General features: G+C 34.4%; 1 protein-coding gene across 1 annotated transcript; it reads left to right on the forward strand.

Moving 5' to 3' along the window:
* Positions 1 to 4,386: 4,386 nt before the first annotated feature.
* Positions 4,387 to 12,960, forward strand: LOC127736512 (uncharacterized). The gene is made up of 5 exons (XM_052247078.1): positions 4,387 to 4,759; positions 5,776 to 5,914; positions 6,475 to 6,611; positions 7,828 to 8,005; positions 12,242 to 12,960. The coding sequence occupies exons 1-5, from the start codon at positions 4,560 to 4,562 to the stop codon at positions 12,836 to 12,838; spliced, it is 1,251 nt and encodes a 416-aa protein (XP_052103038.1). The 5' UTR covers positions 4,387 to 4,559; the 3' UTR covers positions 12,839 to 12,960.
* The last annotated feature ends 3,847 nt before the right edge of the window (positions 12,961 to 16,807 follow it).

Genomic DNA, 16,807 nt, shown 5'->3' on the forward strand with positions numbered 1-16,807 from the left:
AATATATAAACATATTACAACATTTTTCATCGACACATACTGACAATATCTTCCAAGTCCCCTTCCGTGAAACTAATTGTTATACCCATGAAATATTGAATAAATTTGAAAAAAACTAAATTTATGTTTTGCAAACTTGACATGGACAGGAAGTATATAATTCAGGCGTGGATTCAAGAATGGAGTGGTCTCGTTAATCCTTTTATGGAATTAATGATTTTTATATATATTGGGGTATATTTGTAAAGTTTTTCCTCCCCCGCTTTGGCCCAAAATGTAGAGGTATTTTATTGAGAGTTTTTCTCCGGTAAATGAAAGACTGCCGTTTTCATGCAAAAGTATGAGGACAAGTGAAGCATACCGACAAGATTGGTTAACATCATAATCAATTAATATGACAAAACAAGTGTTACTAAAGAAATAACAAAACAAAACATAGAGCTGAAGTATGGACGACCAGAAGTAAGATCAGGTGTTCCGGAAGAGTGAGCATCTTCTGCCATACATGTGTCACCCGTTGTGACATCCAAATTCCCAAAGCAAGTATTAAGAACATTCGGGGTACAATGTCGCATTTGGGAGAATGAAATCTTGGGGCCCTATGGTAACACGTCAGCAATCAGACGATAATAATGTAGTACTTTATTTGAAGGGAAAATTTCTATTGTTGACGTAACTAGCAGAGGAAATAAAGACCGTTTTTATTACTAAAACAGATATTGAAATTTTAATATGTTTCAAAAACCAAAGGCATTAAACTATTTTTTCTCCGCAGGCAAATATTGAATTTCAAATATTTGAAATATTTCTATTCTAGTAACATTGTCGATATAGCATGTTTGATAAATAATAAATCGCCACTTCTGAAAATGCTTTGCTACGAAGACAGTCAGTGGCGGATCCAGAAATTTTCATAAGTAGGGGCCCACTGACTGCCTAAGAGGGGGCCCGCTCCAGTCATGCTTCAGTGATTCCCAAAATAACCAACCAAGTTTTTCCCACAATGGGGGGTGGGGCTGGGCTCCCCCCTAAATCCGCCTTGGTTTGCATCATCCATGACAACCTAATACGTTTCAGAATAGTTTGGTTAAAACAAACTGTATTGCTTTGAAAAACATCTGATTGAACTCCGAAGAATAGCTTCATTCAACGTTGAATCTGACACTGAATCCACGTCGAAGTTTATACGTCATTACGAATTTCATATGATACAATTTTTCGACGTAATTTTAACATAATCATTGAATACTGACATGCCTAACATTTGTTTAACATCGAAAAAATCGTACTTCACACAAAAAAGTGCGAACTTTAGAGCTACGTATTCGCAGCTACATTGAATGCTGACATTTCTTCATCATTCAAGCAGCCACAGAAGATGCAAATATATCAAATCTGAATTAAATATAGGTCCAAGTGAACCAAGGACTCATCTTATTAATTCTCTAATCTCTTCTTAGAGGACATTATAGAGACACAACCAGGTGATTAAGTAACGGAATACAGGATGCTTAACTACAGTATATAGGAAAGAAGTGTTTAGGTTTGGTTGATACCCTTTTCCTAGTTCGCTCATCTAGCTTTAGCCAGGCTGGGCTTTTGCCATAACTTTGTCTGTTCGTCGTTAACTTATTATTCAAATAGTTTCTCCTCTGATACAATTGGGCCAATTAGAACCAAACTTGATCAAAATGGTCTTTGAGTAGTCCCCTTTACGATTGTGTGCGACAGGTCCGCACCTCATCGAAGATAGCCGCCAGAGTGGCACATAGTCATCGGATCAGAACTTGGGAAAGGCATTCAAATAAATCCTCCTCTGAAACTACTAGGGAAATTGAAACCAAACTTGGTGTCAATGGTCTTTGGATGGCCCGGCATGTTCAGGTCCAATTCAAGATGGCCGCCAGTGGGGAAGTATTTCAACATTGTACCCTTTGGGAAACGCATTCAAAGATCAATTGGAAACAAACTTGGTCACAATAGTCTTTGGATTGGGGCCCACTCAATGTTGTGTCCGGCTGGTCTGTGTCCACTCCAACAAAGTTTGACATTGGAAACTGTGGGGAAACGGATTCAACGATATTCTCCTCTGAAACTACTCTGCAAATGGGAACAAAACTTGGTTAAAATAGTCACTGGTGCACAAGTCCGCGGAGGGGACTAACATTATTCGAGTTGTGTTAACATGAATGGTTTTTTTCCTGAAGTTTGTTTAAACTCACTGAGAACAGTGTTAAAATGTAAAACATAGATGCATGTTGTATTACCTGTTGTATGTTATCTCAAACAATTATTGGTATTTTTAATGCATTTAAAATACGTTACACTCAGTGAATTACAATTCAAATTAAAAGATGTTGTGAATGTTGAACATAAAAATTTTCAATAACAACTAGGAAAGTTTCAATTATCAAATATATTTCTTTTCTTATTTTATGCAGAAACCACAGATACGTTCAATCCAACAGAAGCCATAAGACGCAAAAGAAGTGACAGGGCCGAGGATAAACTGCTTCTTGACAAATTAAAATCTCACTTCTATTTTTAGAAATGAACGTCAGGAAAAGCAATAGGCTGAATTTAATCAAATACTCAATGCCATGGAAAACTCAGAAGCAGTTACTGAACATAAGATGTGGAATATGTTGGAATATGTAAAGAAATCATATTTAATTGGGGTGTGCAGCAGATCGAAATAATGAAGGAAAGATTAAATACTTCAAACGCAAACACTATGATAAATGTCTCGCTAACAGAGGATTTACCTGAATCGGATTTTCTGATTGTATCTCCGGAATTTAAAAGTTATTAATGTCGAATTACATATTATGATTTGAATGAGCCTTTTCGGCTTTCTAGATTTAGATATTCATTACATTTATAAAAATCTTTGTAAATGAAAGTTGGATCGCTAACATTAGGTTCAAGCACTTCCATCTAAACGAGATAAAAGACTGTAATTTCGTTTTACAAATCAAATCAAATCAAATATTTTATTGTCGTATAAAATTTACAGTTTGTGACCAACATGTATTAACACAATAAACATATATACATACATATCAAACAAACACAATAAAAATCAAAATTTATAGTTAAGAGTCCCCTGCCCTCAGTTTACAGTAAAAGACTTAGTATGAATGAATAAAGACAGATACTTGAATTCACTATGCCTCTATATACGATAACCATTTGTACCGCATGATAACACAATGATCCTCTCCTCCAGGTAAAATTGAATGTATGGGTAGACACAGATTTGTGCACATACCAGTTAATTTTTCAACTTAATAAATTTTATGCATACACACGTGTTCACAGAGATGTTTTCTATTGACTAAAAACCACGATTTATGATTTGGTAAGCAAATATTTTTTTCTTCGTTTTTTTTAATTACATTTATTCTATTGAAGAAGAAAGACATGTAAAAACAACCGTATTATAACCACTGCCAGAGTAGAGTGAAGAATTTCTTGTGACACTAATGAAACAAACTATACTTGTTTTGTTGACATTAACAAATATACGACCAGTTTCCTTGTGCCATTTAATATTTTCTAAGGGTAATTACCACTGCATGACTGGTAACAAATTGCTGTTTTAATCTAATGCATATGCACTTCGGGGTTTTATTGGGAATCTCTCGCTTGATTAAAACAACACTTTATACAGTCCCTCCGTCCAAAGCTCTTTTCTAGATTTACCTACACCAGGAACGCTTAAACCCAAAGATTTGAAAGCCAAGGATCTATAAACATGTAGCAACGTTGGGAGCTGAAAGACCAAAAGTGTCCGAAAAAAAAGATTAGCAAAATTTAGCTAAGGACAACATTACCTGAAGGAGTTGGAACCTTTTTTTTGGGGGGATAATTTCTTAATTATTCACTAACGGGAAATTTAAGATTAAAGAACTTTTGATGTGTATGAGCTATGATTGGTTTTTAAATTTGATAAGGGACTTTCCGTTTTGAATTTCTTTTGAGTTCGATATTTTTGTTATTTTACTCTTTAAGTAAATTTGTTACAAATCATGTCAGTATCGAAGCACTGACTACTAACCTGATGATACACTGACAGCCATCAGGGCAATCTCAGACAATCTTATACTATGTAAACTAATGGTTTACTTTTATAAATTGTTACTTGGATATGGAGAGTTGTCTCATTGGCACTCATACCACATCTTCCTATATCTATATAGAGTTTGCCCAAAAAAACGTTAATTCTCATATTTAGTAGAGTTTGCCCAAAAAACGTTAATTCTCATATTTAGTAGAGTTTGCCCAAAAAAACGTTAATTCTCATATTTATGCTTTTACAATAATCTTGAAAGCTGTAATTAAAGACATACAGATTATGCAAATCATCAAATGATCAGCAATACAAAATCTACAAACATTACAAATGACGTAAACGATGAACTGGCTTTTCACCAATGTTATCGTCCTAACGTTGGAACTTTTGGTTTTGATGCGAACAGTTATATTTATTTAAATCTTTACAGTCATATGTCATAACTGAAAGTAGGACTATTACACTCATATATATCTGTCATAAGATGGACGAAAAAAAGGTAGCTGTTATTGGAGCAGGAATAATGGGCATTTCTGCCTTAAGACGGCTATCTGAGAACAAGAAGTTTCTACTGACTTGTTTTGAGAGGAACTATGACCTTGGAGGTCTATGGCTTTACACCGACCAAACAGAGAAAGATGTTTATGGACGAAAAATTAACTCCGCTATGTATAGAAATCTTCAGTAAGTTTAAATTTTAGATTGGTTTCAAAGGTTGACTTGGTTAGGTTAGAAAACAACCAGATATAATTAGGGCCCCGCCTAGTGGCGGGTCACCCTATAGTGATCAGTCTGTCCGTCCGTCCGTCCGTCCGTACGTACGTAAAAAATTGTGTCCGCTCTATATCTAGAGAACCGTTATGATTTCATACTTAATACTTGACATGTATATTAACCAACACCAGAGGGTGTGTCATAATGTTTGTTCAACTTCCTAGGTCAAAGTTCAAGGTCAAAAACTTTGGTTTCAGTTGACAACCCCATGTCCTATGGTAAAGATCGTGCCCGCTCTATATCTTGAGAACCATTATGATTTCATACTTAATACTTGACATGTATATTAACTAACACCAGAGGGTGTGTCATAATGTATGTCCAACTTCCAAGGTCAAAGGTCAAGGTCAAAAACTTTGGTTTCAGTTGACAACCCCATGTCCTATGGTAAAGATACTTTTTTTTTTCCACACGTTATTTACAGCGGAACCCACGGAGATGGCTCCCATCTCAATGACGTCTAGTTGGTTTTGTTTTTCTGTTGTTACTTGGTACTCTTTTGATGTGTGAAAAAATGTTTCTTGTCCCCCATGATCATATTTTAATCAAAATTGCGGTAAATTTGTGGCACACTAACTGGTCCAGTTGACAGAAAACAACGATTCAATTCATCTAGATTTTTACATCAGTAGAAATTAAAATCAATTTGAAAAACACAGTCAAAAGATACAAAGCGGGCTATCAAAAGCCAATAGTTGAAGAAAAACAGATAATTACATGTCAAGAAGAAAAACGACGAAAAAACAGTTAGAACAAACAACCCAGTTCTATTTTAAGTGTCCTATACGGTTAAGCTGATTTTGCTCCACTATTTACACTATTCAAAAGGAAAATTTGGAAGAATACTTTAAATCAAAACTTTCGTAATAATATTAATTAATATTTATCATTTATTTTTTTTTACCTTTGTTTTTTTTTGATTAAAGGACTAATCGTCCAAAACAATTAATGCAGTTAGAAGGTTTTCCCATCGACGAAGAATGTCCAACTTTTCCTACGCAACGGGATGTTTTAGATTATATTCGTAAAGTTGCCGACCAATGTAACATTCGGAAATATATCAAGGTAAGAAGTATGCGCTTGCTGCCACAGTGACTCATTGTCAGTAATGTCAAATTTACCCGAATGAAAGGCCATTTGAGACGTATCTCATTAAGAGAGCAAAGCAGACGACCGCTCAAATAAAACACAAAAAAGACACGTCTTCATTAGTAGACAAATTGTCCTTGCAGGTTGTAAAAATAGTATTCAAAGCTAGATAGGACAAAATCCAGTTGAAGAATATCACTCAATACAACTATCGCAGAGGTATTCTTGGAATTGGCACATCAAGGATCATGTGGCATATTGAAACTAGTTTTCAAATGAAAACGACTGCTTTTAAACGCTCGTTCGAGATTTTTAAAGAAATCTTTATAATCTATTTATTCGCATATGACAAATGAATAATGAATGTTCACTGTGTGACTTATTTTTTCCGAACATTAGACTTCGCCTTCTTTCAGTATAAAGAATAACAAATTATGTTCATATGTTAGTTACACTAAGTTAAAAATTCTGTTTTTTTGCAACTTTGTTCATACTATAATTGTTTATCTAATTCATGCATCCGACAATGTTTGTAGTTCAATACTGAAGTACAGTCAGTTAAACCCGTTTCTGAAAATACACAGGATACAAAATGGCTGTTAACATATGGAGACAATAGAAAAAAGAATGACAGTCATGTTGAAGAATTTGATGCTGTAATTGTTTGTAATGGGTAAATTTTATCCGATAGTACACTGAATGTGTTATACCTTTATTATATAGTAATGATAAAAGTCTAATGAGATCGTTGTCCCATGTACATCGGTCTCATAACAAAAACGTGAAATTCTTACTAATGACATCCTAAGTCTTAATTTTTGAGGTCTGACCACTGACCACTGACGACTTATCACTTATAATCCTACTTGTCATGAGTCCAGCAAATGATGACAGTAATAGAACAGGAACTGCTCGCCCTTGAGGAGCAACCGAGTTAAGCCTTGGGTTTCAGAGTGGTTTACATTGTTAAACCATAGTTTTCTGTGTGGTATATTCTGACTTTGGTCATGCCATTCTTCGACATGTTTGTTGTTGTCTGATTTTACATGTCTTTCTTGAATTTTCCGTTAGTAAATATAGAAACTATCAACAAACTAAGGTTTCAACTAAATCAGACAAAGTTTACTTTACGTTTATTTGGCTATCTATTCTCTTTAGGTCAATTTAGGAATGTAGCTCCAGTGTATACAGTATTTATACGTCCTTGGCTTTTATAATTTTGTTTATTTATCGAAGAAGGAGGCCCCTCATGGGCGTGTCCAAGTAGTCACAAATTTTTTGCCAATATAATCACATAATCATTAATTATTTTTTTAAACAAGATAATCAAATAATCAAAAATACAGTCCTAGATCATCAAATAATTATGAAATATTTGGTCTGGTAATCAAATAATCACTATAAAAACGGCCAAGTAATCACATAATCAAAAAACCCATGAGGAGGCTCAAGAAGGTAAATCAAGTAAAACGCTTCAGGCGCACTAAATTTTTTTAAGAAATATTTCTACTTACTATTTTTTTAACTAAAGGGAAATTATCATCAATGTCCAATAGCACTAAAACTTAACCTTTTGAGATGAAACCAAAAACTATGCTTTCTTCCAAAATGAACACAAAACTTTACAAATTTCGTGCGTCCGAAGTACCTATCAGGGTGTAGTCCAGAACTACAGTACGCTCCGGGAGTAGTCAGTTCCATGAAGAAAAAAAGATTAAATAATAACTACAAAAGTTCGATGTCAAAAGACATGGGTAAGAATATGAGCTTCAAACTACAAACTTGACACTCTAATGTAACAGCAGAAGCCTTAATTTTCGATTATCAATTACTTCTTTTTTATTTAGTAGCTTGTTTATATTAGTTCACTTCTTATTTTTGTTTTGAAGTAACTGTTCAATTCCGAACTATCCAATTATTGATAACGAGAAGGACTTTGAAGGATTGGTAATTCATAGTATTCAATACAGACGCCCGCAACTTTTTGCTGGACTTACTGTAGCCGTGTTGGGAGCGAGTCATTCGGGAATGGATATATGTCACGACATTTCAAAACATGCAAAAACGGTAAGTACAATTTAATTGTTCGTATGCATAAAGAGGAGTGTGTAGGTTTTTTATGTCTAAAATCTATATTATCATAGTTTTATAAAAAAAGTAAAATAACAAAAATACCGAACTCCGAGGAAAATTCAAAACGGAAAGTCCCTAATCAAATGTCAAATTCAAAAGCTCAAACACATCAAACGAAAGGATAACAACTGTCATATTCCTGACCTGGTACAGGAATTTTCTTATGTAGGAAATGGTGGATCAAACTGGTTTTATAGCTAGCTAAACCTCTCTGTTGTATGACAGTCTCATACAATTCCATTATATTGACAACGATATGTGAACAAAACAAACAGACATAATAGGTTAGATACCACAACTGCTAAAAGTTTTGTTTTTAATGATCATTTTTTCGTCATTGATTTGGCTATCAGACTCATCTAATTGTCGATTTGTTTCTTGGTAATTTACATGACTAAATGAATCCTATACGGAATCCGATAAGGGTCATTCAAAAAAAAAAAATTATGTCGTAATTACGACATAGTATGTCGTAATAACGACATCGCTATGTCGTAATAACGACATATTATGTGGAAATAACGACATCGCTATGTCGTAATAACGACATCGCTATGTCGTAATAACGACATATTATGTGGAAATAACGACATCGCTATATCGTAATTACGACATATCATCTATATCATCTATAACAACAACCTTAACATTGCTACTTTGTGAGCATCGAAACACTATGGGAAACAACATTTTCATCTTTATTTAAAGAACTATTTATCAGAATTGAATCAAACTTGATATACGTGTGCACTATAAGGTCCTATTCAAGTGTTATTACTTAGTTACACATTGGTTAAAACACATGACCGCCAAGGGACTTTGAAAAAATCAATGTTCAAAATCTGCTTCTCAAGACCGCTGAAATGACTGAGCTTAAACTTAGTATAAATATACAATGTGTAAATAGTATCCAGGTCCTTAAAAAGAGTTTTTACATTTGAGCTGATCCGAAGTTAAAAATGGCCGCCAGTGAGGGCAAAGTTTGTATCAAAACCCTATCGTAAACATATTCATTTTTGAGAATGATAAATACTGAATTTAATCAAGCTTAATTAATATCAAAGTTAGTTACGCTATATGTCTGCACATAATAGAACTTTATTTCATAATCAAGTCTAATGGGACCCATTGAAATGGTGATTGATTCAGGCTTGTCGGAGCCTCTATATTTATATTTGGCATTTATGTAGATCACATCAAGAAGATGTGTTAAGTACCAGAAGGATTATGTGTGCTATTGCAATCGCTTGTCGTCCGTCGTCGTCTGTATTTACCGTTAAATTTTTATTAAAGATTACAAAAATCACAAAATGTTGATAAAAGTTTAGCCGCCGTCGCCGCAAAATCAATTCCTAAAGTTTCGCTATTTATGACGTTCGTCGCAGGCGAGGTAAAAATCTGCTATTTCGCTATGTGGTCTTTTTGTATAGTATTGTGGAAATAATTGTATACAGTTCGAGATTGCATGTGAGTTACGTAAGCGCTTAACTGTTTTTATATCCTGTGGTGTTTGTCGTTGATGATATATGTTCGCTGTTGTTCTGCAGTTTACGTGTTTTGCGACTATTACTACACTGTAATATATTATATGTTTGTGCGTTTCTCTGTGATATATGGTCTTGCGTGTGTTTGATCTATATTTCTGTCACGTAGTGTTATCATTTCAGCGCCGTTTTTAACATTGTCATAAAGCGGGAGGTTTGGCTAGCCATTAAACCAAGTTCAACCCACCATTTGTCCTTAAAACGGCATGTACCAATTCAGGAATATGACAGTTGTTATCAAATAGTTCTTTCTATGTATGTTAAGGGTTTATTTTTGTTCACTTTAGTGTTCATGTTGTTCGTTTATTTTCCTCTTACAGTTGATATGTTTCCCTCGGTTTTAGTTTGTAACCCGGATTTGTTTTCTCTCAATCGATTTATGACCTTTGAACACCGGTATATTACTGTTGCCTTTATTTAGTAACAGTGTCCATGCTGTTGGTTGCCGTTCAAAATCGACGGACTTCAAGTGATGACAATACATGTAGCTATCCCCAAAAAATGTTTTAGAGGACACAACTTAGATATGGGTCAAACTGATCTTTCTGAAATTTTCGGCATAGGTCCATTTTGTCATGATGAACCCTCAACTGATTTGAGATAAATGTAACGATATTCGAGACATTATCAAAAAACTAATGTGTGACCAATATGTCCTATATTTTCAAGTTAATAACAGCGGCTGTGTTTTTAAGGAGTCAAAAATCAAAGCACGCCTTTTGTGAAGGAAACATTTAACAAGGAAAAATCAAACTAACTTTTAAAGAATTTTGTACAGTAGTTTCAAAGGAGATTTTTAAAACACGCTTACGACAGACGACGACGGACAACAAACGATAGCAATCGCTCGCATACCACTTCGAGTACGAGACACAAGTTCCTTAGGTGATAGGTGAAGATCAGGGGATTCGTTAGGCTCGATTATTAGGGGTCTAAAGTTTAACATAGGCTCCAATGGAAAAAGCTTTGAAAATCATCTCATTAAGAACTACAGGCCATATTGGATCAATCTTAGAGAATGGATGATCCTTATATGATGAAGATTAAATATAAAAAAAGAAGATGTGGTATGATTGCCACAAGAAACCAAATGTCACAGAAATTAACAACTATAGGTCACCGTACAGCCTTCAACAATGAGCAAAGCCCATGCCACATAGTCAACTATAAAAGGCTCCGAAATAAGAAATGTAAAACAGTTCAAACGAGAAAACTAACGGCCTAATTCATGTACAAAAAATAAACGAAAAACAAATATGTAACACATCAATAAGCAACAACTACTGGATTACAGGCTCCTGACTTGGGACAGGCACATACATACAGAATGTGGCGGGGTTACACATGTTAGCGGGATCCCAACCCTCCACTAAGTATGTAGGAATAGTTGTCCTGGGGAACATTGGTTTAAAGAACTTGGGGAGCAACGTTTAATACAGGCTTCAATGGGGAGGACGCTGTAAGAATCTCATAAAGAACCAACAGTAGCAATGCAGTTATAATTTGCATCAAGAATCAGTAGGCCATTGTGTACAAATGAAGGTACAGAGGTCCATGGGTCTGAGGACTAGGAGTCCAAAGTTTAACAGTCTGTATTTGGAAAAGCTTAAAATGCATCTTCTTCAGAATCTGCAATGGAAATGCAGTCATATTTTACACGAATCTGTACATGCCAAACATAACTAGAGGCTCCAAGAAGCCCGAATCGCTCCCCTGTGCAACTGGGTCTCATTTGACTTGATTATAAAATAAAGTTCTAGTATGTACAAGTAAATAACTTTAATTAAGCTTGATTGCATTTAGTGTTCATTATTCTCCAAAAAAAAGATGAATATGTTTACGCTTCAAACTTTGCCCTCACTGACGACCATTTTGAATTTTCTATCGCCTCAAAAAGTGACAACGCTAAGGTTATCGTAATTATGACATAGCGATCAGGAGCCTGTAATTCAGTGGTTGTCGTTTGTTGCTGTGTAACATATTGGTTTTTTTTTTCATTTTTCGTACATTAATAAAGCTGTTAGTTTTCTCGTTTGAATTAAATTGTTTAACATTTGTCATTTCGGGGCCTTTTATAGCTGACTATGTGGGGCTTTTCTCATTTTTGAAGGCATTATGATGACCTATAGTTGTTAATTTCTGTGTCATATAGTCTCTTGGCAATCATAATACATACTATTTATATATATATATAGCGATGTCGTTAAAACGACATAAGGATGTCGTTATTACGACATAGCGATGTCGTAATTACGACATAGTGATGTCGTTATTACGACATGCTATGTCGAAATTACGACATGCTATGTCGAAATTACGATATGCTATGTCGAAATTACGACATAGTTATGTCGTTATTACGACATGCTATGTCGTAATTACGACATGCTATCTCGTAATTACGACATAAATTTTTTTTTTTAATGACCCTTATCGGCTTCCGTAATCCTACGACTATTTTCGAAAAATATAATACGATAAATAAATTTGTTTCTGAATAGGGAATAATTTGTCTTACACAATTTAATGTAAAAAGTTTTGTAATTAATGCCCTTAGTATATCTATTTTAAAATATAAAACATTGTAGCTTTGTATTAATATTTGTATTATTATTTTATTTTGAAGGTATATTTATGCCACAGAGGTTCTAAGCTAGCTACTGTATTACCTGGAAATGTTATCGAAAAAACGTCCGGTTTCAAAAGGTTTACACCATCTTCCATTATTCTTGATGATAATGACGTCATACAGATTGATGCAGTAATTTATTGCACCGGGTTTAGATACGACTTCTCTTTTCTTCCTCAGGGCTTAGTAGAAGTTGGACAAAATAATGTCGTATGTAATCTCTACAAGTATATTTTACCACCTCAATATTCTACTATTTTTTTCATGGGACTTATGAGACTATATATACTTTTCTTTCCATATGGAGATCACGAGGCTTTATTTATAAAAGCGATGTTAGAGGGATCTGTCTGTATTCCAACTTATAACGAGAGGATTACAGTCGCTGACGAAGATTCTAAGCGTCCATGGCTCTCTAATAGTCATTGGGAGTGGGACAAAGAATTTGCTAGTATTGCAGGGAATTTTAAATCATTTCTACCAGTATTGAAATCAATCAGAGATTATGTAGTGGCTGTCAAAGCAAAAGATTTTGCAAGGTTTAGATCAGTAACTTTTAAGATAACTGGACCAGACTCCTTTGAAATAGTGTAACACTATAATCATATGAGTTTTTAATAGTGCTGTCAAAGATGAATATTTTTTTTCTCCTCACATATACTTATGCAGAGATTAATTACAATAGTAATCAAAAACATGGCTTTAAATTAAAAATTAAGTTAAAATTGGCAATTTGGTATACGTATCTTGCATTTTTTCAACGTGAAATTACATAGGTATAGTTAAATTTATCATTGTTAACAAAACTACCTGAAGTCAGTTTCACTATCCACTTGCAAAAGAGGGACGAAAGATACCAGAGGGACAGTCAAACTCATAGATCGAAAACAAACTGACAACGCCATGGCCAAAATAAAAAGACAAACAGACAAATAAAAGTACAGATGACACAACATAGAAAACTAAAGACTAAGCAACACGAACCCCACTAAAAACTGGGGGTGATCTCAGGTGCTCCGGAAGGGTAAGCAGGTCCTGCTCCACATGTGGCACCCGTCGTGTTGCTTATGTTATTACAAATCCGGTAAATAGTCTAATTCGGTAAGTCACATTCGTGAAAAAGGAAGGGTATTGTAGTTACGACATAAGGAACATATCCGATATCATCTGTGAAACGGTTATTCCATAACGGTCAACCAACTTGTGATGGCGTCCGTAAAATTTACGAAGGGATGATTTCAACTTCACCATTTGGAACTCTTGGCTTAATAGCTTCCTTGTGAGCAGCAATCCTCTATCAAGGAAATCATGATAGGAAGGAAACACAAGCCCGGGAATATCGTATCAATTGGGAGATACATGTATATACTCCGTATGCAGGCGCTGCTGGAATGTTGCTACATAGAAATGCAAGTGGATAGTGGAGGCTGGCTTTAGTCGGACTGAAAATTTAACTGCATGTGAAATTGTTCTCTTCTTTCAAAGGACACCATCAAAATTATAAACACGATTTCATCTATACAAGGAAGCGGGATATGTCATGTACACATATGAGACCCCATACGTTATTTAAATTATAACAGCTTCCTTTCGTATATTTTAACATATTGAATCCAAATAGGAAAATATATGACTAGACATATTGGATCAGTATTAGCTTACCGTTCAAATCCCGAAGCCAAGTTTTAGGTTCCCTTTATGATTAATTGATGTGGTTGATGTTTTCTAAACGCTCAATGACAAAAATTTCATGCACGTTTAATAAGAGAGCACATTTTAACAACGATAATAATAAAATAAGAATCGACATATTGTATAATGGCCAATAGACAACTTTCGACCACAGAACAAAATACGATAATATTATTAAATAGTATAGTAAGCTAAAAAAGGTATGACAAATTATCAAACAAAATGTGATGTCATAAAAACATATTTTATTAATAGGTGAAATGTATGACTGCAACTATATATACAATACTTCCTGAGATTTTCATTGTTGGTTACCTTGTTTTTTAAACTTTTTTGATTCGAGCGTCACTGGTGAATCCTTTGTAGACGAACCGCGAGTCTGGCGTACAAAATTTTAATCCTAGTATACATGATAAGTTTATTTACAAGCATTTGGGTCGATGCCACTGCTGGTAGAGGTTAAATTCCCAAGGATACTGCCAGCCCAGTGGTCAGCACTTTAATGTTGACATGAATTATCATTGATATGGTCATAGTTATAAATTTACTGTTTACAAAACTTTTTTCCAAATGATAAGGATTTTCTACCCCAGGAATAGATTACCTTAGCTTATTTGGCAAAACCTTTCGGAATTTTGGGTCCAAAATGCTCTTCAACTTCGTGCTTCATTTGGCCTTTTTAACGTTTTTGTTTCGAGCGTAACTGATGAGTCTTTTGTAGAGGAAACGCGCGTCTGGCGTACAAAATTTTAATCCTGGTATCTATGATGAGTTTATTTACCTCCCTTGGACTACTGGACAGATTATATTGTTACACGACCCTAATTTACCGTGTATTCCTTATACTTGTTTTAAGTTACTTATATAGATTATATACTCCAATAACACTAATTTTACAAATGTATCTGGCTAATAGAGGTTCGTATGAACAGAGCTAACCTGGTTATAAAAATGGTTCACGAACATTTCCTTAGTATTACATACTAAATCCACCAGAATAAAGGCAAAATAACATTAATTGAGTCAGAAGTTACCCTAACTACAAAATGTTCTGCACCAAGTTTCACAACTTGCTGAGACAAAACAACGTCTGCTACAAGTGTTGTGTGAAAACCAAACATAGAAGTCGGGGCTGTAATTCACACGTCAGCTGTAAAGAACGTCTGAACAAACAATATACGGGTGCACTACACAAGAGTGCAGCCATTTATTATTGCTTAGTCGAGCTCGCCACAAACAGCCGACGACGAGGATTCAATAGAATCCGCTGAAACAAAGTCAGTAAATAATATCTTGTTGTTATTTTAATTCTACATTTACAATAATAGTAACGGTACCAATGTTTCTCCACCAGTTGCGCATTTCGACAACATGGACAATAAATGTCTCTTCAATGATGGTCGAGGCCAAAATATTTGAAAAATCCAAAAAATGTAGAGCTCATATACCAATCAGGACAAAATATAGCCAAAGCCGGCAAAGGAATTATAGCTTTGCATTAGGGAGATATATTTCTTTACTAAAAATGATTTCCAAAATTTTGTATTTTTTACTGGGCTGGTGATACCCTCGGGGACAAACTGTCCACCAGAAGTGGGATCGATCAAGTGGTAGTAATAACACAAAAGGTACAAATGTAGATGCAAGAACATATTCCACACACTAAAAAAGTTAGACAGAATATTTAAAATATTGGATAAGTGTAGAACAATACGTTTCGTACATGTTTCTTACCCCATGCACAATAATCTAAAATACATCAGTAGTGGCAATTGTTAAAAGCAGCATTTAATTATCCAAATTGATTGTAATATCTTGTCTCATATCCATGTAATTTGATCCATTGTATTTTTTTTTATTATTGCGCTTAATTCTGTATAATGTTATTTCTAGTGTTTATGTATGAAAAATACAAAAACAAAAGTCAACCTCTGTTAATACGTCCAGTACATACATCTGCATCAACATTTTGAGAAAGTTGTAGGTCCATAAAGAGCGCAGATTACATGGGCATGCAACTTTTTTAGCACATAGAAAAATATATAAGTATCATTTCTTATCAAATGTTATAGACTTTTTTATATAGAAAGGGGGAGGCAATTTTTCACATGCCATATTCACCTCGAATTTATTAAATTTTACGTAAACAAAAAACCTTACACCTTTTTTTATATTCTTTGGTCAGCATTACTGTTGTATCAATACGTCTTTATAGTATAAAGATGTATCACTATGATATAATAATCTGTCAGAATAGCAAAGTGAGGTGATAGTATGAAAAGGTGGCTCCATATTATATCAAGATGTCTTTGTAGTATACGACTTTATCGTCGTAAGATAGTAATATGACAGAATAGTATTCAGTATGAAAAGGTAGCTCCATGTTATATCAAGATGTCTTCATAGTTTAAAAGAATATCTCCATGAAAAAGTAAAATGATATTATATGAAAAGGTAACTCCGTGTTATATCAAAACGTCTTCATAGTATGTAAATTTATCTTATTGATATAGCAAATTGACAGAGCAGTATAGTCAAATGTCGTAAAAGTATAGAAAATTTGCTTCATGTTATATCTCAATCTTATGCCATGATATGATTATCGTTATCAAAAGACCGCTGTGGCGTTCCATACAATCACAATGTACTATTAGAGTGTAAAAGAGGAGCAAAAGATAGCAGAGGGATATTCAAACTCATAAATCGAAAATAAACTGAATTACCATGGCTAAAAAAGAAAAAAAAAGACAAACAAACAAACAATAGTACACAAAACACAACATAGAAGACTAAGCAACACGAACCCCACAAAAAAAAACTGGGGGTGATCTCAGATGCTCCGGAAGCCCTTAGTTTATTGTATATATTGTA

The sequence above is a fragment of the Mytilus californianus genome, unplaced genomic scaffold (assembly GCF_021869535.1).
Source record: "Mytilus californianus isolate M0D057914Y unplaced genomic scaffold, xbMytCali1.0.p SCAF_31, whole genome shotgun sequence".
NCBI classification, from domain to species: Eukaryota; Metazoa; Mollusca; class Bivalvia; order Mytilida; family Mytilidae; genus Mytilus; species Mytilus californianus.